Source organism: Mustelus asterias, chromosome 18 (genome assembly GCF_964213995.1).
Source record: "Mustelus asterias chromosome 18, sMusAst1.hap1.1, whole genome shotgun sequence".
Classification (NCBI taxonomy): domain Eukaryota; kingdom Metazoa; phylum Chordata; class Chondrichthyes; order Carcharhiniformes; family Triakidae; genus Mustelus; species Mustelus asterias.
This window is the reverse complement of record NC_135818.1, coordinates 5,837,767-5,862,147: the sequence shown is the minus strand read 5'-3', so window position 1 is coordinate 5,862,147 and position 24,381 is coordinate 5,837,767. Positions and strand designations below refer to the sequence as shown.

The 24,381-nt window shown below is 45.7% G+C and overlaps 2 protein-coding genes across 2 annotated transcripts; one reads left to right on the top strand and one right to left on the bottom strand.

Annotated features, from left to right (window-relative positions):
* The first annotated feature begins 9,088 nt into the window (after window positions 1–9,088).
* LOC144506924 (fibrinogen-like protein 1-like protein) lies at window positions 9,089–13,710 on the top strand. Its single transcript, XM_078233306.1, has 3 exons — window positions 9,089–9,424; window positions 11,233–11,408; window positions 12,480–13,710. The coding sequence occupies exons 2-3, from the start codon at window positions 11,267–11,269 to the stop codon at window positions 13,172–13,174; spliced, it is 837 nt and encodes a 278-aa protein (XP_078089432.1). The 5' UTR covers window positions 9,089–9,424; window positions 11,233–11,266; the 3' UTR covers window positions 13,175–13,710.
* A 6,219-nt stretch (window positions 13,711–19,929) lies between these two features.
* On the bottom strand, window positions 19,930–21,471 carry LOC144506799 (muscarinic acetylcholine receptor M5-like). Its single transcript, XM_078233159.1, has one exon. The coding sequence runs from the start codon at window positions 21,469–21,471 to the stop codon at window positions 19,930–19,932; it is 1,542 nt and encodes a 513-aa protein (XP_078089285.1).
* Window positions 21,472–24,381: the final 2,910 nt, after the last annotated feature.

Genomic DNA, 24,381 nt, shown 5'->3' with positions numbered 1-24,381 from the left:
CAGCATTTATTGCCCATCCCTAATTGCCCTTGAACTGAGTGTCTCACTCATCCATTTCAGAGGGCAGTTGACTCCAACCACGTTGCTGTGGCTCTGGAGTCACATGTAGGCCAGACCGGGTAAGGACGGCAGATTTCCTTCCCTAAAGAGACATTAGAGAACCAGATGGGTTTTTCCAACAACCAATGATCATGGAGGCGAGCTTTATATTCCAGATTTGTTATTAATTACATTTAAATTCCACCAGCTGCAGACGGTTCGAACCCAGGTCCCCAGAACGTTAGGATGGATCTTTCAGTTTGCTATTCCAGTGACATTACCACCACACCACTGTCACCCAATCATGTCTTCCAGCTCCTTGCATCTCGTACGTGCATCTACATATCATGGTGTTTCCTCACATTTCAAAAGGCAAAACATTTAAGTAAATTTAAACTATTACGTTAAACTCTCGACATCTTTTGGTTCTTTTTATCTTTGAGCAATGATGAGTACATGAACACCTAACAACAGCTGAAGAGATTTTTTATATCTGGAATTCCGAACATATTCTTCAGATGAACAAAGAACAATACAGCACAGGAACAGGCCCTTCGGCCTTCCAGGCCCGCGCCACTCCCTGACCCAAACGAGACCATTCTTTTGTATCCCTCCATTCCCACTCCGTTCATGTGGCTATCTAGATAAGTCTTAAACGTTCCCAGTGTGTCCGCCTCCACCACCTTGCCCGGCAGCGCATTCCAGGCCCCCACCACCCTGTTGTGTAAAATACGTCCTTCTGATATTCATGTTAAACCTCCCCCCCCCCCCCCCCCTCACCTTGAACCTATGACCCCTCGTGAACGTCACCACCGACCTGGGAAAAAGCTTCCCACCGTTCACCCTATCTATGCCTTTCATAATTTTATACACCTCTATTAGGTCACCCCTCATCCTCCGTCTTTCCAGTGAGAACAACCCCAGTTTACCCAATCTCTCCTCATAACTAAGCCCTTCCACACCAGGCAGCATCCTGGTAAACCTCCTCTGCACTCTCTCTAAAGCCTCCACATCCTTCTGGTAGTGTGGCGACCAGAACTGGGCGCAGTATTCCAAATGCGGCCAAACCAATGTTCTATACAACCGCAACATCAGACCCCAACTTTTATACTCTATGCCCCGTCCTATAAAGGCAAGCATGCCATATGCCTTATTCACTACCTTCTCCACCTGTGCCGTCACCTTCAAGGATCTGTGGACTTGCACACCCAGGTCCCTCTGCGTATCTACACCCTTTATGGTTCTGCCATTTATCGTATAGCTCCCCTCTACGTTAGTTCTACCAAAATGCATCACTTCGCATTTATCTGGATTGAACTCCATCTGCCATTTCTTTGCCCAAATTTCCAGCCTATCTATATCCTTCTGTAGCCTCTGACAATGTTCCCCACTATCTGCAAGTCCAGCCATTTTCGTGTCGTCCGCAAACTTACTGATCACCCCAGTTACACCTTCTTCCAGATCGTTTATATAAATCACAAACAGCAGAATGAGTTGAGGTATGCCACATAGCCTCCCTTGTCCCTTTACCACCCTTTAGAACATAGAACATAGATAAAATACAGCACAAACAGGCCCTTCGGCCCACGAGTTGCGCCGGTCATGTCCCCACCTACCTAGGCTTATATATAGGCTTACCTATAACCCTCAATCCTATTAAGTCCCATGTACTCATCCAGAAGTCTCTTAAAAGACCCTATCGAGTTTGCCTCCACCACCACTGACGGCAGCCGATTCCACTCACCCACCACCCTCTGAGTGAAAAACTTACCCCTGACATCTCCTCTGTACCTACTCCCCAGCACCTTAAACCGGTGTCCTCTCGTAGCAGCCATTTCAGCCCTGGGAAAAAGCCTCCGAGAATCCACCCGATCTATACCTCTCGACATCTTGTACACCTCTATCAGGTCACCTCTCACCCTTCGTCTCTCCAAGGAGAAAATACCTTTAAATATTTAATTTTTGTAATTGTGTGAATGGTTAGTATCTCTGCTTACTTTAGTTAGAACTGTTCTTGGTGAGGAGAAGGCTAAGAGGAGATTTGATCTTTGAATCATAGCATCCTTACAGTGCAGAAGGAGGCCATTAGACCCATCGAGTCTACACCAACCCCAAGCCCACCCAGCCCCTATCCCTGTAGCCCCACGTATTTATCCTGCTAGTCCCCCCCACACTTAGGGGCAATTTACCATGGCCAATCAACCTGACCCGCAGAGATGTTCAAAATGGTGGGGGCTGGACAGAGGGAGAAACTGCTCCCCCTCGTAAAAGGATCTCGACTGAAAGGGTTCAGATTTAAAGTGATTTGCACAAGATGCAAATGTGATGTGAGAAAAAGCACAGCGAGTGGTTCAGGTTCGGAGTGCACTGCCTGATGGAGGCAGGTTCAATTGAGAGGGCACCAGGTGATTATTTGAATAGAAATCATTCAGGGAAAAGGTAGGGGAACGGCATCAAGTCATGGCGCTCAATTGGAGAGCCAGTACAGACTCAATGGGCCGAATGGCTGCCTGGACTGTACCAATTCTCTGATTCTGTGAACAGGAATGCGCACCTTTCTGTTTGGCATGTACTGGTTAGGGAATTGTTGTCATTGTTTTTGCTATTGAAATTATTTTATATCTCCAACATTGTTGGAGTGCACTTCCTGAAACCAAACCAGTCAGCCCTGGGTGATTGCAATTTCCAGAATGCTCTGCAGTACCTCTTATGCCTGCAGGTGGCAGTGTAGCAGATAAACTCAATGATAAAAACAGAAAATGCTGGAAAATCCCAGCGGGTCTGGCAGCATCTGTGCAGAGAGAGTAGAGCCAACGTTTCGAGTCTGGATGACCCTTTGTCAGAGCTGATAAGTAGGTCATGGTCTGGATTTTGCAATTGAGGTGATAGCCTTAAGTTTAAAGTTTATTTATGAGCATCACAAGTAGGTTTACATTAACACTGCAATGAAGTTACTGTGAAAAATCCCCAGTCGCCACACTCCAGCACCTGTTCGGGTACACTGAGGGAGGATTTAGCATGGCCAATGCACCTAACCAGCACGTCTTTCAGACTGTGGGAGGAAACCGGAGCACCCGGAGGAAACCCACACAGACACGGGGAGAAGGTGAAAACTCCACACAGACAGCGACCCAAGCCGGGAATTGAACCCAGGTCCCTGGTGCTGTGAGGCAGCAGTGCTAACCACTGTGCCATCGTGCCGCTGGCTAACAGCACTCACTATTATTGAACTGTGAGCCGGAAATCCACTTCTGCTGATCGCACAGGTACCGTTAAGTGCGAAAACGTGGAATTTGCTGTCCAAGATGCCTTGCTCTTCATGAAGATGCGATAATGGTATCTCACCAAGAAAACAGAGAAAACTACAGCACAAAACAGGCCCTTCGGCCCCACAATAGTGCCGAACATATCCCTACCTCCTGGGCCTACCTATAACCCTCCATCCTATTAAGTCCCATGTACTCATCCAGGAGTCTCTTAAAAGACCCTATTGAGTTTGCCTCCACCACCACTGACGGCAGCCGATTCCACTCGCCCACCACCCTCTGTGTGAAAAACTTCCCCTTAACATTTCCCCTGTACCGACCCCTCAGCACCTTAAACCTGTGTCCTCTCGTAGCAGCCATTTCCACCCTGGGAAAAAGCCTCTGAGAGTCCACCCGATCTATGCCTCTCAACATCTTATATACCTCTATTAGGTCTCCTCTCATCCTACGTCTCTCCAAGGAGAAAAGACCGAGCTCCCTCAGCCTATCCTCATAAGGCATGCCACTCAATCCAGGCAACATACTTGTAAATCGCCTCTGCACCCTTTCAATCTTTTCCACATCCTTCCTGCAATGAGGCGACCAGAACTGAGCACAGTACTCCAAGTGGGGTCTGACAAGGGTCTTATATAGCTGCATCATTATCCCCGGACTCCTCAACTCAATCCCTCGATTGATAAAGGCCAGCACACCATACGCCTTCTTAACCACCTCCTAGACCTGCGGGGCCGATTTTAGAGTCCTATGGACCCGGACCCCAAGGTCCTTCTGATCCTCCACAGTACTAAGAGTCTTTCCCTTTATATTGTACTCCTTCATCCCATTTGACCTGCCAAAATGGACCACTACGCATTTATCTGGGTTGAAGTCCATCTGCCACTTCTCCGCCCAGTCTTGCATCCCATCTATGTCCCTCTGCTTCTGATATCCCTCCAGACTATCCACAACCCCACCAACCTTCGTGTCGTCGGCAAACTTACCAACCCATCCCTCCACTTCCTCATCCAGGTCATTTATGAAAATGACAAACAGCAAGAGTCCCAGAACAGATCCCTGGGGCACACCACTGGTGACCGACCTCCATTTAGAAAAAGACCCATCTATACACACTCTCTGCCTCCTTTGGGCAAGCCAGTTCTGGATCCACCGGGCAGCAGCCTCTTGGATCCCATGCCCTCTCACTTTTTCTAGAAGCCTTGCATGGGGGACCTTATCGAACGCCTTGCTAAAATCCATACAAACCACATCTACCGCTTTCCCTTCGTCAATGTGTTTAGTCACATTTTCGAAGAACTCCACCAGGCTCGTAAGGCACGATCTGCCTTTGACAAAGCCATGCTGAGTATTCTTGAGCATGCTAAACCTCTCTAAATGCTCATAAATCTTGTCCCTCAGGATCTTCTCCATCAGCTTGCCAACCACTGAGGTTAGACTCACCGGTCGGTAATTTCCTGGGCTATTCCCCTTCTTGAAAATAGGAACCACATCCGCAATCCTCCAATCCTCCGGCACCTCTCCCGTCTCCATCGACGATGCAAAGATCATCGCCAGAGGCTCTGCAATCTCTTCCCTCGTCTCCCACAGTAACCTGGGGTACATCCCATCCGGACCCGGTAACTTATCTATCTTGATGCCATTCAAAGATTCCAGCACAACCTCTTTGTTAAAGTCCACATACTCAATCTTTTCAGTCCACCACAAGCCCACAGTACATCCACCCAGGTCCTTCTCCTCTGTGAAAACCGAGGCAAAATACTCATTAAGCACCTCTGCCATTTCTACTGGTTCCGTACTGATTTTCCCACCTTCACCTTTTATAGGCCCTATTCCTTCACGTCTCATCCTTTTATTCTTCACATATTTATAGGACACCTTCAGGTTTTTCTTAATTCCTTAATCCTACCTGCCAAGGCCTTCTCGTGACCCCTTCTGGCTCTCCTAATTTCCTTCTTTAGTCCCTTCCTACAAGCCGTATACTCATCTAGATCCCTATCTTTGCCAAGCTCTCTGAACCTTTTGTACGCTTTCCTTTTCATCTCGATTAGGTCCCGCACAGCTTTTGTGCACCACGGTTCCTTGAACCTACCAACTCCTCCCTGTCTGCTCGGAACATTGTCCTGTCGAACCCTAGACAGACATTCCTTGAAAAACTGCCACCTCTCTTCAGTACATTTCCCCGAGAATACCTCCTTCCACCCAGACTGATCGTGCCCCCCCCCCCCCCACATTGATCTCAGGCAGAGTGGCAACGGAACCTCCTTCCCCCCCGCCATACCGATCGCCAGCAGAGAGGCGTCGGACGCTCAGCACCCACCTCCTCACTAACTGGAGTGCCTGAATCGGACTTTTGTGGAGCATGTCTGCTCTGCACCGATTCTGGACGGGCGAACGTGGTGGCAAAGGGGGAAGTGCCGGTAAGTTTGGGGGTGCAGCCCATTTAGTCAATTTAAATGCATGCAAATACATTTAAATGGCTGTTGTGCCCGTTTTGGGCGCGGTCCCGATCGCGGCCATTTTCGGGCCTTGGTAAAGGGGGAACCGACACGGAGGCGGGCGCGGATCGCGCTGCTCACCTCACGCCCGACTTTACCAAGTTTTCGGGCCAGAAAACGGGTGCAACGCGATGGTAAAATCGGGACCATTGTGTTAAATCTTAATTATTGCCAAATAACCTGTCCAGCACAGAACATTAACTTTCCCTGTGATGCTCATTCCTTCCAATCTAAATTATTATCGGAGATTATTTTAAAATGGAAACCTTTTCCTTCTGTTAATTTCCTCTTTCTCGTTCTCCAAATTCAATCTCTCTTCACCACTCTTTACTTCACTTTCCTTACCTGGTTTGACATATTGAATTAAAAGATTCAGACCGACATTCTTAGACATCATCAGACATTAATTCTTCAGTCAGTTTGGTTGAGGAGACGTATAGTTGCTTGCCCTGTTCACACTGGTGTATCGGGCACCATATTTCTTTTTTGGAAACTTGGTTGGTGGGAACATCCAATGCAAGAAGCCATAGACAGTCTAGGGGGCGAGGGTCACGTGCCAGTTCACTGCTCACCACACAATGGTGATGTTGCACACGAATGCACCATCTCTGGTTCCAGATAATTTACTGATTGTGAAAGATTAGCTATCTTTATTATGAATATAAATCTACTTGTACAATGTTGTACTGCAGCACGCCTTTATTGCACACTGACCTCGCTGAGGGAGACACTCCTGGTAAGAAATAAGCAATGGGGTGGTGGTACCGCGGTTACCACTGCTGCCTCACAGCGCCAGGGACCCGGGTTCGATTCCCGGCTCGGGTCACTGTCTGTGTGGAGTTTGCACGTTCTCCCCCGTGTCTGCGTGAGTTTCCTCCGGGTGCTCTGGTTTCCTCCTGCAGTCTGAAAGATGTGCAAATTCGGTGGATTGGCCATGCAAAATTGCCCCTTAGTGTCAGGGGATTAGCAATGGGGTTACAGGGATAGAGCCTGGGTGGGATCATTGTTGGTGCAGGCTTGATGGGCCGATTGGCATTCTTCTGCACTGTAGGGATTCTATGATTCTCCGGTTTCCTCCCACAGTCTGAAAGGCGTGCTGGTTAGGGTGCATTGGCCGTGCTAAATTCTCCCTCAGTGTACCCGAACAGGCGCTGGAGTGTGGCGACTGGGGGATTTTCACAGAACTTTGTTGCAGTGTTAATGTAAGCCGGCTTGTGACACTAATAATAAATCTATTAATGATGGTGAACCCTTATATCTAAATACTTCCAGCACTTCATCTTAGAGTAAGCTTCAACCTTTTGGTCTACCCCTCAAGCAGCACCCTTGAAAATCCCACGTAGATTAGGGAGACGCACAATCCCTCCGTGAAGTTGTTTAGTGGTTGTAAGTCCCACCCATGGGATATTTTCCTCTCACCTTTCTCCACCTGCCGAATATCAAAATTCTTAAAGGTAATTATCTTTCCCCCTCCTCGACAGTAACCTACCTCCCAAACACCAAAATCTGCCCAGGTCTCAAGGGCCATTTTGGAATACTGGGAACAGTTTTGGGCCCCATACCTAAGGAAGGATGTGCTGGCCTTGGAGCGACTCCAGAGGAGATTCATAAGAATGATCCCAGGGATGAAGAGTTTATCACATGAGGAACAGTTGAGGACTCTGGGTCTGTACTCAATGGAGTTTTGAAGGATGAGGGGGAATCTAATTGAAACTTACAGAATACTGAGAGGCCTGGATAGAATGGACGTGGAGAGGATGTTTTCACTAGTGGGAGAGACTAGAACTCGAGGGCACAACCTCAGAGTGAAGGGACACTCCTTTAAAACCGAGATAAGGAGGAATTTATTCAGCCAGAGGGTGGTGAATCTGTGGAACTCTTTGCCGCAGAAGGCTGTGGAGGCCAGGTCATTGAGTGTCTTTAAGACAGAGATAGATAGGTTCTTGATCAATAAGGGGACCAAGGGTTGTGGGGAGAAGGCAGGAGAATGGGAATGAGAATCATATCAGCCATGATTAAATGGCAGAGCAGACTCGATGGGCTGAGTGGCCTGGGTTCGATTCCGGCCTTGGGTGACAGTCTGTGTTATGAAGATAGATTGAAGAAATTGGGACTATTTTCCTTGGAACAGAAAAGGCTGAGAGGAGATTTGATGGAAGTATTCAAAATCATGAGGGGTCCAGACAGAGTAGATAGGGAGAAAACCATTCCTACTCATAAAAAAATCAAGAATAAGAGGGTGCAAGTCATAAAATCATAGAATCCCGACAGTACAGAAGGAGGCCATTCAGCCCATTGAGTCTGCACTGACCACATCTCATCCAAACCCTATTCTCATAACCCCACACATTTACCCTGCTAGTCCCCTGACACTGAGGGAGAATTTAGCATGGCCAATCAACCTAACCCACACATCTTTGGAGTGTGAGGGGAAACCGGAGCACCCGGAGGAAACCCACGCAGGCACAGGGAGAACGTGCAAACTCCACACAGACAGTGACCCAAGCCAGGAATTGAACCTGGGGCCCTGGCGCTGTGAGGCAGCAGTGCTAACTACTGTGCCATTGTGCTGGTAATTAGTAATGGCAGTTAGTAATTAGATATCTAGTAATGGCATTCTGGTCGATATTTACCCCTTAACCAATGTCACTAAATAACAGACTATCTGTCCATTGCTCTTTGTAGAACCTTTCTGTTTGCGAATGACCTGCCATGTGTCCCTATAAATACAGTAAGAAGTCTCACAACACCAGGTTAAAGTCCAACAGGTTTATTCTCCACATCATCCCTATAAGTACAGCAGTGACTACATTTCAAAAGTACCTCATTGGCCGTGAAGTGCTTTGGGAAGTTCTGAGGTTGTGATAGGCATGGGCAGCATGGTGGCACAGTGGTTAGCACTGCTGCCTCACAACGCTAGGGACCCGGGTTTGATTCCCGGCTTGGGTCGCCGTCAGTGTGGAGTTTGCATGTTCTCCCTGTGTCTGCATGGGTTTCCTCCGGGTGCTCTGCTTTCCTCCCACACTCCAAATATGTGCGCGTTAGGTGGATTGGCCATGGTAAATTGACCCTTAGTGTCAGGGGGACTAGCTAGAGTAAATGCATGGAGTTATCAGGATAGGGTCTGGATGGGATTGCAGTCGGTGCAGACCTGATGAGCCGAATGGGATTCTTTGAGATACAGTAAGAAGTCTCACAACACCAGGTTAAAGTCCAACAGGTTTATTTGGTAGCACAAGCCACAAACTTTCGGAGCGCTGCTCCTTCATCAGGTGAGTGGGAGTCGTGTTCACAAACAAGGCATATAAAGAGACTTCTTACTGTGCTTACCCCAGTCCAACGCCGGCACCTCCACATCTTTGAGATAAACATTAGTTCTTTCTTAAACATAGTACAAAGTGTACAGATAAGAACACTTGTTAAAATCCTACAAACCTGCTGCGTTAGAATCGGGTAATTGACAACATCTTTGGTCACTAACAACTAATTGCACTTTGGACGGAAATAACAGCATCCGTCAAAGTACAGCGAGATATCGCAGGGATAGCGAGGACGGACGTGCTGTTTCACCAATCTTCTTTCCGTGAACCTGAGATTTGTTTGTGTTACACTGCTTCATTTTGAAAGGTAAGACAGAAGCTGCAGTCCAGATTCCTGTTGGAATCATTAGTTTAGTTAGAGCTGGATTCGGAGGTCACTGTAAAAAGGCAATCTTTAGGGTAATCAGTGTCCCACTTAATGCTCCAATTATTTAGTTACAGAACACAATTACAAGCAGAAGTCTGATCTGTAATATTTGTATCTTGGATGGTTAAATATATACTCAACAGCGATTAATCAATTATTTTTTATTTATTCTTGGGACACGGCCGTCGCTGGCTGGTCAGCATTTATTGCCCATCCATGGTTGCCCTTGTTCAGAGGGCAGTTGAGAGTCAACCTAGAAAGTTAAACTAGAAAGTTTACTTTCTAGAAAGAGTGCAGAGAAGATTTACTAGGATGCTACAGGGACTTGATGGTTTGAGTTATAAGGAGAGGTTGGATAGACTGGGACTTTTTTTTCTGGAGCGTAGAAGGCTGAGGGGTGATCTTATAGAGGTCTATAAAATAATGAGAGGCATAGATCAGCTGGATAGTCAATATCTTTTCCCAAAGGTAGAGGAGTCTAAAACTAGAGGGCATCGGTTTAAGGTGAGAGGGGAGAGATACAAAAGGGTCCAGAGAGGCAATTTTTTTTCACACAGAGGGTGGTGAGTGTCTGGAACAAGCTGCCAGAGATAGTAGTAGAGGCGGGTACAATTTTGTCTTTTAAAAAGCGTTTAGACAGTTACATGGATAAGATGGGTATAGAGGGATATGGGCCAAATGTGGGCAATTGGGACTATCTTAGGGGTTTAAAATAAAGGGTGGCATGGACAAGTTGGGCTGAAGGGTCTGTTTCCATGCTGTAAACCTCTATGACTAATCACATTACTCTGGAGTCACATGTAGGACAGACCATGTAAGGATGGCAGATTTCCTTCCCTAAAGGGACATTAGTGAACCAGATGGGTTTTTCTGACAATCGACAATGGTTTCATGCTCATCAGTAGATTCTTAATTCCAGATTTTTAAAAATTGAATTCAAATTCCACCATCTGCCGTGGCGGGATTCGATCCCAGGATTCCCAGAACATTAGCTGAGTTTCTGGATTAATAGTCTCGCGATAATACCACTAGGCCATTACCTCCCCTCAATTCAGAAAGCACCAGTTAAAAAACTCAATAAAAAAAGTGAATAATTATTGTTTATAATCATTTCTACCTCTTACCACTTGTGTCGAATGTGTTTAAAAGTTTAAAGTTTATTGATTATTGTCACAAGTAGGCTTACATTAACACTGCAATGAAGTTACTGTGAAATTCCCCTAGTCGCCACACTGTTCGGTTACACCGAGGGAGAATTTAACATGGCCAATGCACCTAACCAGCACATCTTTCGGATTGTGGGAGGGAACCGGAGCACCCGGAGGAAACCCACGCAGACATGGGGAGAACATGTATTGATTAGTTCTCATTGCCTATAATCGCTGTTAATTTCACTGCAAGAAACACCACCAATGTTCATTACCAGCTGATGTTTACACTGCATCAGGTGCGATATCTATAGTTCTCTGTCCCCCCAAGATTGGCACAGAGCTCCACGGAGCCCTCCCCGTAGGAACTCTCTCCAGCATGGAAGAAACTCATCAGAACTCTGGTAGTCAAATTGGAGTGACAGGTAGTTCCTAGACTCCACTTGTAGCCATCTGGTGGTGAGACTAAAGCTGTTAGCACAGGGCTGTAACTTCAAGTGAAAATCCAGCGTCAGGTAAAAGAAACAGCACGAACGGGCAAAGCCTTAAATTTTCCGACACGTGGTACATTTGACTCAGAACTTCCGAATTTTCTTGCAGTTTAATTCCTGAGGCATTTGAGCAAACAATAGTCATGAACCCACTCAGCTTTATTCTACTGGCGTCACTAAAGTGGACCACTTTGACAAGTGCTGAGCTACCAGTAGAATTGGAAAATGCCCACCTCCTATCTCCGAAGGATCCTGCTCATATCATCAATATGGAACAAGAAGGTGGTAAGTTTGACTTAATTTCCAATTCAGAGTATTGTGCGTATCTTTACGAATCAACAATGACAATTGCAACAGCGACGATCCTGATTTGTATATCCGCTTTGCCATTCTTAGTACAGTAACATAGGCTGTAAAGTGATGACAATATCTGGTGAAATACCACATCAGATTTTTATTAGCATTTTATTTTATCACTAAAATAGGCCTGTAAAAATTGGTGGACAGAAGAATAAAGTACTGTGTGTATGTGAATTACTTGTCTGTGCTCATGTTGCATTATAAGTGGCACGGTGGCACAGTGGTTAGCACTGCTGCCTCACAGCGCCAGGCATCCGGGTTCGATTCCAGCCTCGGCTTACTATCAGTGCGGAGTCTGCACGTTCTCTCTGTGTCTGCGTTGGTTTCCTCCAGGTGCTCCGGTTACCTCCCACAGGCCGCAAAAAAGATGTCCAGGTTAGGTTAATTGGCCATGCTAAATTAGTGTCGGGGGACTAGCAGGGTAAATACATGGAGTTATGGTGATAGGGCCTGGGTGTGAATCATAGAATCCCTACAGTGCAAAAGGAGGCCATTGGGCCCAGCACGTCTGCACCAACCACAATCCCACCCAGGCCCTATTCCCATAAACCCACATATTTATCCTGCTAATCCCCCTGACACTACAATGCAATTTAGCATGGCCAATCAACCTAACCCGCAAATCATGGAACTGTGGGAGGAAACTGGAGAACCCGGAGGAAACCCACGCAGACAGGGGGAGAACATGCAGACTCCGCACAGACAGTGACCCAAGCTGAGAATCAAACCTGGTCCCTGGAGCTGTGAGGCAGAAGTGCCAGCCACTGTGCCACCGTGCCGCCACATGGCATGAATGTTGATGGTGTGGGCTCGAAGGGCCAAATGGCCTCCTTCTGCACTGTAGGGATTCTCTAAGCTCTTCACAGTTTATCTTTGCTCGAACCATAGAATGGTATAGTGCAAAATTCTTTACTTCCAGTGTGTTTTTGCAAGAGATGCAAGAAATTGTAGAGATGGCTGTGGTGTTGTTTTAATCAATGTCTCTGTGTTGTCTAGGTTTTCCAGGTGACTGTTTGGAGATTTTGCAGGAGTCAGGAGGCAGAGCTAAAGATGGTCTTTATATCATTCAACTGGTGAAGGATCTTATAGTTGTCTACTGTGACATGCAGAGTGCGGAGGGTGGCTGGACAGTCATTCAGCACATTACGGCCAATAGCTCCTTGGATTTTGACAGGACTTGGCAGGACTACAAGCGGGGATTTGGTCTGGTTGATGGCGATCATTGGCTGGGCAATGAGTTTCTGCATCGGTTTACCAGCAAGCCTGGGGGGTACAAGTTGGGAATAAAATTAGTCGGTATGAACGGGGAAATGAAATGGGGGGAGTACGAACCATTCCTCATTGAGAGTGAAGAAGCCAGGTACAAAATCAGACTCGGCCTTTATCACGGGACGGCAGCGGATGCCCTGGCACAGGATACAGAAGCTTATATCCATGACAACCAAAGGTTCACCACGAAAGATAGCGACAACGACAACTACTTTCAGAACTGTGCCAAATTGGAGCTGAATGGGATCCCGGGTGGAGGATGGTGGTACAATGCCTGTGCTGGAGCCAACCTCAACAGGAGAAATGTTGTGTACTGGCAGAATGACTGTAATAAAGATAACCTGTGCAAGTACGCATGGATGATGGTAAAACCTAATAGCAAGCTGGTCAAATGTCACCATAGCCCACACAGCGAACTATAATTCTGGCGCTTAGAGCGGATGAATCTAATCCATTTTTAAATTGTCATATTTTCTTTCAGTAATCTCACATTCAGGAATGTTCATCATCATTTTCCACAAAGATGACAGTAAAAATACATCCAGTTTGAACGAGCAGATAATTTATTTGTTACACCACTGGGCACTGCACATCTGCACTAATTTTTATGGCCAAAAAAATGTTAAATTCTCTTCACGACACGATGGAGATTGATTGAGTTGTTCAGTGGGTTTGAACACGGTCACTTCACTTTTGGGTCTTTGGTTCAAGTCCAAGAGGGACAGATTTCTCCAGTTGACGGTTGTAAGGGAATTGAAATTAAATTACGTTTGCTGCGTTGTTCAGAAGCCACAAGGCTGTTCAAAGCTGAAAGGTCACGAGGAACGTGTTCAGGCTGACTTTGGAATGAGGGCATATTATTGAGCAATGTGAACTTTATCCCCGGCTTAACAGAGCGTGTTGGCGTTGATTGAAAAAGAAAATATCTCCTGTCACTGAGTACAAAATTCGCCATGACATTAAAAAAACAAATAAAACTGGGGAACCCAAATTAAAATACAGATTGTAAAATCCACAGATCACAGCTGATTCTCCCTGTGTCTGCGTGGGTTTCCTCCGGGTGCTCCGGTTTCCTCCCACACTCCAAAGATGTGCGGGTTAGGATGATTGGCCATGATAAATTGCCCCTTAGTGTGCTGGGGTGTGTAGGTTAGAGGGATTAGTGGGGTGAATATGTGGGGTTACGGGGATAAGTCCTAGGTGGGATTGTTGTTGGGGCAGACTCGATGGGCTGAATGGCCTCCTTCTGCACTGTAGGGTTTCTCTGAAACTGAAACAGGCAAACCAGAGGCTTCTTTGAAAAAGAACTTTTGTCCTATTCTCAGAAATAGAATTTCCTCAATTGTACAATCAGTAACTCTGACCTTAATTAATATTTCAGATTGGCAAGTGTTCTTTTGTCAAATATCGATGAAGATTTCAGTTCAAATTTTAAAAAAATCTCAGCGTTCAGGTTTCTTCAAAAATTATTACTGTGGCTATCATAAATTTTGCAAAGTTATAATAGTCCCAGATGGCCATGGGCTGCTGTCCCCTTTGAGGGTAATTTAACCTGAGGGTCACCACACCTCAGGCAAAGGAAGATAGGATCTTCATGAATAAGGTCAGCTGGTACAGGAATTGAACTCATACTTTTGCATCAACTCTGCATCACAACCCAACTGCCCAGCCAACTGAGCTATTTATGCTTCTTAAGTTGACTAAGGAGTATAAAACTATCTGCCTCATCACCAAATCGTTCCTCAAGTAGTAATATTATTAATATTTGGCCAAGTCAGCCTTTCCAGAAACGAGTCCTGAACATCCAAGACACCCTTGGATTTTCAAGGGGAGTCATGATGTGGAGATGCCGGTGTTGGACTGGGCTAAACACAGTAAGAAGTTTAACAACACCAGGTTAAAGTCCAACAGGTTTATTTGGTAGCATTGTGTGGCTTTTGCTACCAAATAAACCTGTTGGACTTTAACCTGGTGTTGTTAAACTTCTTACTGTTTTCAAGGGGACACAGCTATCCAGCAGAGGGCAGCAGAGTGACGAAGCTGATTGGCTAGGGGGTGGCACGGTGGCACAGTGGTTAGCACTGCTGCCTCACAGCACCAGGGACCCGGGTCCGATTCCCGGCTGGGGTCACTATCTATGTGGATTGTGCACCTTCTCCCTGTGTCTGCGTGGGTTTCTTCCGGGTGCTCCAGTTTCCTCCCACACTCCAAAGATGTGCGGGTTGGGTGCATTGGCCATGCTAAATTGACTCTAGTGCCAGGGGTATTAGCAGGGTAAATGCATGGGGTTATGGGGATAGGGTCTGGGTGGGATTGTGGTTGGTGCAGATTCGATGGGCCGAGTAGCCTCCTTCTGCGCTGTAGGGATTCTATGATTCTATAATATCATGAGCCTGCATTAAATCAACATTTACAATGCATCCACTAAAGACACTGAATGACCCCAAATCTATCGTATTGCTCTTAACCGTGCTGCTGGGTGGGTCATACTATATATCTCAGTGAAGATGGACCAATGCATAACCCAGTATACAGACAGTGCAAGAAGCTGACGTACTTCTTTGTCACTAACATTGAATTTTCCCTCAGCTGCCTTTTCTGCTTCCCCTCTCCCCAACCCCATGCCCACCAAGCTAAACATGCCTTGTTTAGGCATGTCTAGCCCCCTCCACTCTCTAATTTCCCTTCTATCTCCCTCCATGCCATCTCCAAACCCATTTCCGCTGCCCCCCAAGTTCCCCTTGACCCCCATTCCCAGTAAATTACCCATCACCCGACATCACTTCTTGGAGCCGATGCTATGAAGTTGTAAATGACTCTCACTCTTCAGGAACCGTGCCCCCCTCTAACCCCCCTCCTTTTCAACCAATCCGCAAAAGAAAATGCTCAACCCAAAGCCTTGACGAACTACCACCCCATCGCCAAGTTTGCTTTCCTATCCAAATTCCCAGTTGGAGAGTTTAAAGTTTATTTATTAGTGTCACAAATAGGCTCACAATCACACTGCAATGAAGTTACTATGAAAATCCCCTCGTTGCCACACTCCGGTGCCTGTTCGGGTACACTGAGGGAGAAATTTAGCATGGCCAATGCACCTAACCAGCACATCCTTCGGACTGTGGGAGGAAACCGGAGCACCCAGAGGAAACCCATGCAGACACGGGGAAGAACATGCAGACTCTGCACTGACAGTGACCCAAGCTAGGAATCGAACCCAGGTCCCTGGCGCTGTGAGGCAGCAGTGCTAACCACTGTGCCACTTTCATACAAATAAATTTGCTGGTCCTACAAAGATTTACCGTGACTTAAATTTGGAGAGGGCTTCTGAAATTACGTTTGATATTAATTCTGTTTCACCAGCTATCGCCTGTATATCGCATGCTGGTAAAATCCAGATGGTATCTGGCGACAGAGCCCACTCTGCTCAGGTGGGAATCTCAAACAGACCTGACCATGATTACGGGGGGACTTCAACCAGCTCCTCACATTCCTGCTGGCATCAAACCCACACGTGCAACAGGAGCATGACAATCACTTTTATTACGTTCCCAAGCTAGTCCAAGAGAAAGAGAAAGAAACTTGGCAGGATTTTGCCCGGAAATGTTAAATGCATCTCTGCTGGAAGTGTGTGAAAACAGGTGGGGTTCAGCTGTGATGGTCTCGCAGTTGAATAGTCCACTGGGTGTTCTCCAGGAGTCCATATAACAATTGGCTGATTGGATGAGACATCGATCATTTTAGAATTATACCCTGATGTGAGGAAAGTAAAGCAATCAAAACCATTCTTTAGACTATTCCAATATACCTGATCAAACGCATGGCGGCGAGGACAGATTTATTTTGTGGATTGTCGCTATGAATCCGGACAATTGTTAAACTCTGCTTTATTGGCAACTGTATGAAACATTTATGGCGAAAAAAAATTGGTTGAACCAAGACAATATTTGTACAAACATTTACAAACCCACTGCACATCTGTAATATCAACATTTTATCAATAAAATCCTTTTCGTTCAATTTGCCAAATGAGTGCAACTGAACATTAATAGGTGCAACGAAAACAGAAAAATGCTGGAAAGTCTCAGCGGGTCTGACAGCATCTGTGGAGGGAGAATAGAGCCAACGTTTCGAGTCTGGATGACCCTTCTCAGAGCGGAGAGCACAGCGAATCAGTAGAGATTTATACTATGTGGGAGTGAGGGGCTGGGAAAGAGGGTGTGGGATTGGACAAAGGGAATGTAAATGAGGATATAGAAGGCTGAGAAAGTGCTAAAAGTATCCATTAAGCGATCAGAATGCGTGAATGGCAGAACAGAGGTACAGATGGTTAAGGGACCATCAGGGGATTATGGCAGTTGCCCTGAAAGTAAAGGGGCGGCACGGTGGCACAGTGATTAGCACTGCTGCCTCACAGCGCCAGGGTCCCAACTTTGATTCCCAGCTTGGGTCACTGTGCGGAGTTTGCACATTCTCCCCGTGTCTGCATGGGTTTCCTCCGGGTGCTCCAGTTTCCTCCCACAGTCCAAAGATGTGCGGGTTAGGTTGATTGGCCATGCTGAACTGACCCTAGTTTCAGGTGGATTAGCAGGGTAAATATGTGGGGTTACGGGGATAGGGCCTGGGTGGGATTGTTATCGGTGCAGACTCGATGGGCCGAATGGCCTCCTTCTGTACTGTAGGGATTCTATGAAGGTGGGATCTCAGCTCCTCTGAGCTCTGACGGAGGGTCATCCAAACACAAAACATTGGCTCTATTCTCTCTTCACAGGTGCTGTCAGACCTGCTGAGATTTTCCAGCATTTTTCTGTTTTTGTTTCAGATTCCAGCATCCGTGGTATTTTGCGTTTATATTAATAGATGCAAATTGTGAATCGATTATTAGTCCAACAACAAACTTCAAACAAGGGCAAAGCAACCACCGTAGCAGCGAGCTTGTAAGCAGAGCACAGTCACTGGGTTCAGTTGCTGAGTCTTTCAGCAAAGCGTGGAATTGAACAAGATATAGAAATTTGGGAAAGTACAGACATAACACCGACACAATTTCTACCCATCATACAAGTCACAAGAACCCCAGGTTTGACTTCTTTTTTTAATAATCGTATGTGCGTTCCTATTTATTTTTGATGATTAGAATCACTGCATTTTGCTTTGGAGAACACTGCCAAAGTGTAGAAAATAAAATTGCTGCAGTTTAACATTTAGACAGCATGAGTAGAGTAAAAAAAAATACATGGTAAGAAATGTGAATGGGTATTGGCTGGCACAGTGGTTAGCACTGCTGCCTCACAGCTCCAGAGACCCGGGTTCAATTCCTGGCTTGGGTCACTGTCTGCGTGGAGTCTGCACGTTCTCCCTGTGTCTGCGTGGGTTTCCTCCGGGTGCTCCGGTTTCCTCCCACACTCCAAAGATGTGCTGGTTAGGTTGGTTGGCCATGCTAAATTGCCCCTTAGTGTCCTGGGATGTGCAGGTTCGAGGGATCGACGGGGTAAATATGTGCGGTTACGGGGGTCGGGCCTGGGTGGGATTGTTGTCGGTGCAGACTCGATGGGCCGAATGGCCTCCTTCTGCTCTATAGGGATTCTATGGTTCTAATATCAAGACTTCATTCTGTTCAAAATAAAAGCATTGCTAAAGTAACTTCAGGTCGCCTTTGTGCTTGTAGATGATTACTAATCTCCCCACATCTGGAGAATTTCTTCTGGTTACAGAGTCTGGAATACTCTGTGATGTGGGCGGTGAGGGTGATCTCCTCCTACGCTATTGCAGCAGAGTAAGTGTCTGCTTCTCATTTGTTGACTCAACGCAACTTCCCTCATCATCTGACTTCCTTCTCAGTGAGTGCTCTCATTTCCTTCACCAATACCTGACATAACATGACTATAATTAGAAATTGCCCAAGTGGGAGACTTAGAAGCACCTGCCTTACATTATGTTGTGACATGTGTTCATGACCATCCTGCTGTCCGGACCAGAAGGCCCGCGGTTCAATTCCTGGAAGCGATAAGTAGGCTGATCCTGGTCAAATTGGCCATAAGGATCTTACAATCTGAATTAAAGAGAAAAGCGGGGGAAATAGAAAGACTTGCATTTATACTGGAACTGTCATGACATCAGGATGTTCCAAAGTGCTTTAGAACCAAGAATGTACCTTTGAAGTTGCTTTAACGTAGGAAAAATGAAAGCCAACTTGCACACATCAAACCCCCACAAATAGCAATGAAATCAATTACGATAATATGTTTTTTTTATATTGATGTTGGTTGAGAGATAAACATTGACCAGAACACGAGGATAACTCCCCTACTCTTCTTGATATGGTGTCATCTATTATTGTGTGAGATTGTCCTTGGTTTAATGCTTTATCCAGCACGCCCTCAGTACCGCAACGACATCTCAGTTTAGATTAGGTGCTAACACGTCTCTGATATGGGACTTAATATCATGAGAGTTTTGATGGAGAGGTGAGAATGCTAAGGATGACAGGGTAGGGAAAGTCACCAGGGATGACAAAAGAGGGAAAGTAACAGGTTAGCAGAAGAGGAAGGGGGGAGGGGTTCCTCATATTAGTTCAGTAAACAACTTGAACAGTATTCAAATTATATATTGCATGTCTTTCACTGTTAGGTGATCTGCAATGAATAATTTTCACACTGGAATTTAGGTTTCATGTAATAGTCTTTCATCTTCTCTTAGGACAGTGATTGCCTTTAATGACAAGTCAAATACTGGGGCGCGATGTTCTGGCTGCGCTCACTCCCAAGGCCGGAAAATTCCACCCGACCTTTGTATAGTCCGTGTCCCGCCCACTACGATTCCCGTGGGCGGGACACCTGGACACTAAGTGGCAGCAAGAGGTACAGGTCAGCCCTGCCACTTTAATGCCCTTTGTTCAACATGGTCCCAACCACAGGAAACTCTGGACAGGTTCCTGACGGGATTTGTTGTGGTTTCAGTTGGTTTTCGGACTGGTTTTTAATCCACAAGGAAATTAGTTCTGTCGAGGTCGCTGTGTCAATGTGTGTGCTGAAAGAAAAGCAGCAACGATTTATCCCAAGATGCTGTTTGATCACGAGGTGCTGTACAGGAGGAGATGCATGATTCCAATTCAGTGTCCGTTTTCTCTCACGTACCCCTGGAGGATCTTGCTTGTTTGTGGCTGCGGCCACATAACTTCCCTTCATTTCTTTTTCCCTTCCCATTGAAACAACAACAGCATTTTAAAAGTTTTGCGAAATGTCTTGTTACAGAGAGCGTAGCACATAGGGTTAACTGTGCTGTTGACATAACATAACCAGTATCCCAGGTGCCACAGCGACAGGGGGATGCAGTCAGAGCAGAATGTTGATACTAACACCATTATATTGTAAGGTGTCCAGGTGATGATGAAAGCCAACAGGATGGCGCTGAGGGTCTGAGCTGCCTTCTTCTCTTTGATCAGGACCAGCCGTTTCCTCTTGGTGATCTGAATCCCAAGGTTTTGATCAAGGTTTTTAATAAACGGGCCTTCCGCCTCAGCAGAGGAGCGAGGTGTCATTTTTATTTCTGCGCAGCCATTACTGGAGTCCGGGCTTGATGAGAAGCTGCCATTCCTGACGGCCAGTTTGTTAGATTTGTAGGAAACGTATTTTTTATCATTCCGCATCTGTTTCCTTACAGGGGACACCAGGTAGTTCTGATTCTCATAATCATTTATTATAGAACGCTCATCCAAGGCCATCTTAGTGGCAGCTTCACCAGTACACTCATCATTCCGATCCTGGGATGCTGGGTGGATTGATTTGGGGGTTAGCTTTTCATCATCCTCTGACGTTGGATGATGAACGAAGGAAGCCATCGTGTCACTTTCTAACCAATCCCCCGCGACATTCGGTGGTGGTGCGGATTTCAGAGTCACGGTTGTGCTTCTGTTGGACGAAGACCACGACATTTGGCGCCTCGTCCTGTCGGGGAGCTTGCGTGATTCGCAACCAAAGCACGACTTCAGGAGGGTCTTTTTGGAAGACGCAACCTCATTTTCAGACCCTGAATTTGTTCCTTGAAGCTCTGCCAGATCCTTAGTTCGCCTTTCGGTCTCTCTGTAGATGCGGCAGTACAATATTGTCATCACCGACACAGGGATATAAAAAGCAGCAATTGCCGTGCCAAAGGTGATAATGGGCTCTGACAAGAACTGTATCTGACATTCGCTGGGGTGCACAGTTCTTTCCCCAACCAAATATTGCCAGCATAAAATCGCCGGGGCCCATAATACAAAAGATATTAACCATGCAAGGCCAATCATGATACCAGCCCTCTTAGGCGTACGTTTGGCCCTATAGGTTAAAGGCCGCGTGATTGAGAAATACCTATCAAAGCTTATAAGGAGCAAGTTCATGACGGAAGCATTACTCGCCACATAGTCCAGTGCCAACCACAGATCACACGTCAGGTTCCCCAGTGACCAGTAACCCATCAGTATATAGGATGTGTAGAGATTCATGGAAAACACTCCAATGATGAGGTCGGCACACGCCAGACTTAACAAGTAATAATTGTTCACCGTCTTCAGCTGGCTGTTCACTTTGAATGAGACGATGACCAAAATGTTACCTATTATAGTTATGAAGCTCACCATTGCAGTAATGGTGGCGATGGATACCACTTTCACAAGGCTGTGTCCCCCCTCTTGATGGGAGATGTTACCGTTTCGAGATGTGTTCTTTAAAAGATCTAATCCCATGGTTTCAGGAACCGGGGTGATATTTGGAGAAAGCGGTGGGAAGATGGCTGACATCAGGAGAGAAATTGGATCCCCATGGCATGAACCCACGATGCTGACTGAATGTTATATTGTGTGGGTTTCCTTCCTGCTTGTTTCTGCGATTCTTCTGAAAAGGAAAACAAATAAGATTGCTGAAGTTATTGCCTTTAGTAGCCTAACTCATTGTTTTCCAGTATAACGTCCTAGAAATGCGCATATGGTTCAATCATTCTGATTAACTTGATTGGTTAAAGAGGAACGACTTAAAGTAACTGAAAGGGTTAAAAGTCACACAACTTTAAAAATCATATCAGCTGCTATGAGAAAATGAAAGGTCTTTATAAAAGTCTTTATAGATAAGCATCAAGGCCTTTAGTCTGAGCGAATTCATTAAATCAGACATCTGGAACTGGAAGAAGGGAATGATTTCCACAGACACAAACTGGGACATTAATGATAACTTGTAACAATGATGAATTAAGTCAGCTCACATGATTAAGTTTTCACGCTGATTGGATATTACAATTAAGCAAGCATGATGTGATTGTGATTGGCTTTAATATTTGTACCTTATGAATGATGAAACCTGAATCAATAGTTGAGAGTGGATAGAGATAACTCCTATACCTTGATTGGTATGTGCTAATTACTTGTAATCAAATTTGAAACTATAATTTGGATGAGAATATAGGAGGCATGGTTAGTAAGTTTGCAGATGACACTAAGATTTGTGGCATAGTGGACAGTGAAGAAAGTTATCTCCAATTGCAACAGGATCTTGATCAATTAGGCCAGTGGGCTGACGAATGGCAGATGGAGTTTAATTCAGACAAATGCGAGGTGATGCATTTTGGTAGATTGAATCAGGGCAGGACTTACTCAGTTAATGGTAGGGCATTGGGGAGAGTTACAGAACAAAGAGATCTAGGGGTACATGTTCATAGCTCCTTGAAAGTGGAGTCACAGGTGGACAGAGTGGTGAAGAAGGCATTCGGCATGTTTGGTTTCATCGGTCAGAACATTGAATGCAGGAGTTGGGACATCTTGTTGAAGTTGTACAAGACATTGGTAAGGCCACACTTGGAATACTGTGAACAGTTCTGGTCACCCTATTATAGAAAGGATATTATTAAACTAGAAAGAGTGCAGAGCTAGGATGCTACCGGGACTTGATGGATTGAGTTATAAGGAGAGGCTATATAGACTGGGACTTTTTTTTCTGGAGCGTAGGAGGCTGAGGTGTGATCTTATAGAGGTCTATAAAATAATGAGGGGCACAGATCAGCTAGTCAATATCTTTTCCCAAAAGTAGGGGAGTCTAAAACTAGAGGGCATAGGTTTAAGGTAAGAGGAGAGAGACACAAAAGTGTCCAGAGGGGCAATTTTTTCACACAGAGGGTGGTGAGTGTCTGGAACAAGCTGCCAGAGGTAGTAGTAGAGGCGGGTACAATTTTGGCTTTTAAAAAGCATTTAGACAGTTACATGGGTATGAGGGGTATAGAGGGATATGGGCCAAATGTGGGCAATTGGGATTAGCTTAGGTGTTTAAAAAAAAGGGTGGCATGGACAAGTTGGGCCGAAGGGCCTGTTTCCATCCTGTAAACCTCTACGACTCTATAACTGCTTGTGTACTCCTGAATTCTGGACTCTGGCTGGTTACTGGCACTGGCCTGTGACTTTTCAGGAACCTCATTTGCATTAAAAGAGCTGTTTAAGAGAACTCCGTGACTTGGTCTGGTTACTTGAAGGGCAAAGTTGTGAACAATTAAAAAGCTGAACATCAAAGCTGCGATAATTTAGAGTCGATTTTAGGTCCTTTTTCTAGTCCCGGTCTTTTACTAGTCCTAGAATTACAACCAGTAATTCTTATCACAGTACAAATATTATAAAGCCAATACAAAACATTTAATGCAACATTATATATAACTTGTTGTTTAGAGCTGAATTTGTTCCAGATGCTGCAATAAGATAGTTCTCATCAGAAACAAAAATGGTTCTGTGCTCACAATCTGATCATGTTATGGCAAAACATTTCAAACTCGAGTTTCTACTTCAAGCACAATTGAAAAATTGCATCAGAATGCGCTCAGATATCCGCTGATTAGGTTACAATTTAATTTTCCAATAAAATTAATCTGCAAAATCAAAACAACAATTTATATTTAACATAATGGGTGGCATGGTGGCACATTGGTTAGCATGGCTGCCTTACAGCGACAGGGCCCGAGTTCGATTCCGGCCTTGGGTTTCCATGTGGAGTTTGCACATTCTCCCCATGTCTGTGTGGGTTTCCTCCGGGTGCTCCGGTTTCCTCCCACTTAAGTTTTAAGTTTTCAAGTTTAAGTTTATTTATTTAAGTCACAAGTAGGCTTATATTAAAACTGCAATGAAGTTACTGTGAAAATCCCCGAGTCGCCACACTCTAGCGCCTGTTCGGTTACATTGAGGGAGAATTTAGCATGGCCAATGCACCTAACCAGCACATTTTTCGGACTCTGGGAGGAAACCGGAGCACCCGGAGGAAACCCACGCATACGCAGGGAGACTCCGCACAGACAGTGAACCAAGCCGGGAATCAAACCCGGGACCCTGGCGCTGTGAGGCAGCAGTGCTAACCACTGTGCCATCTGATGTGCGGGTTAGGTGTATTGGCTATGCTAAATTGCCCCTTAGTATCCCGGGATGTGTAGGTTAGAGGGATTAACGGGGTAAATATGTGGGATTATGGGGATAGGGCCTAAGTGGGATTGTCAGTGCAGACTTAATAGGCTGAATGGCCTTCTTCGGCACTGTAGGGATCCTAAGCTTCTATGATAATGAAACCTCCCAAGATGCTTCAGAGGAGCGTTATGAAACAAAGTAGGTGACCAAGCCACATAAGGAGATATC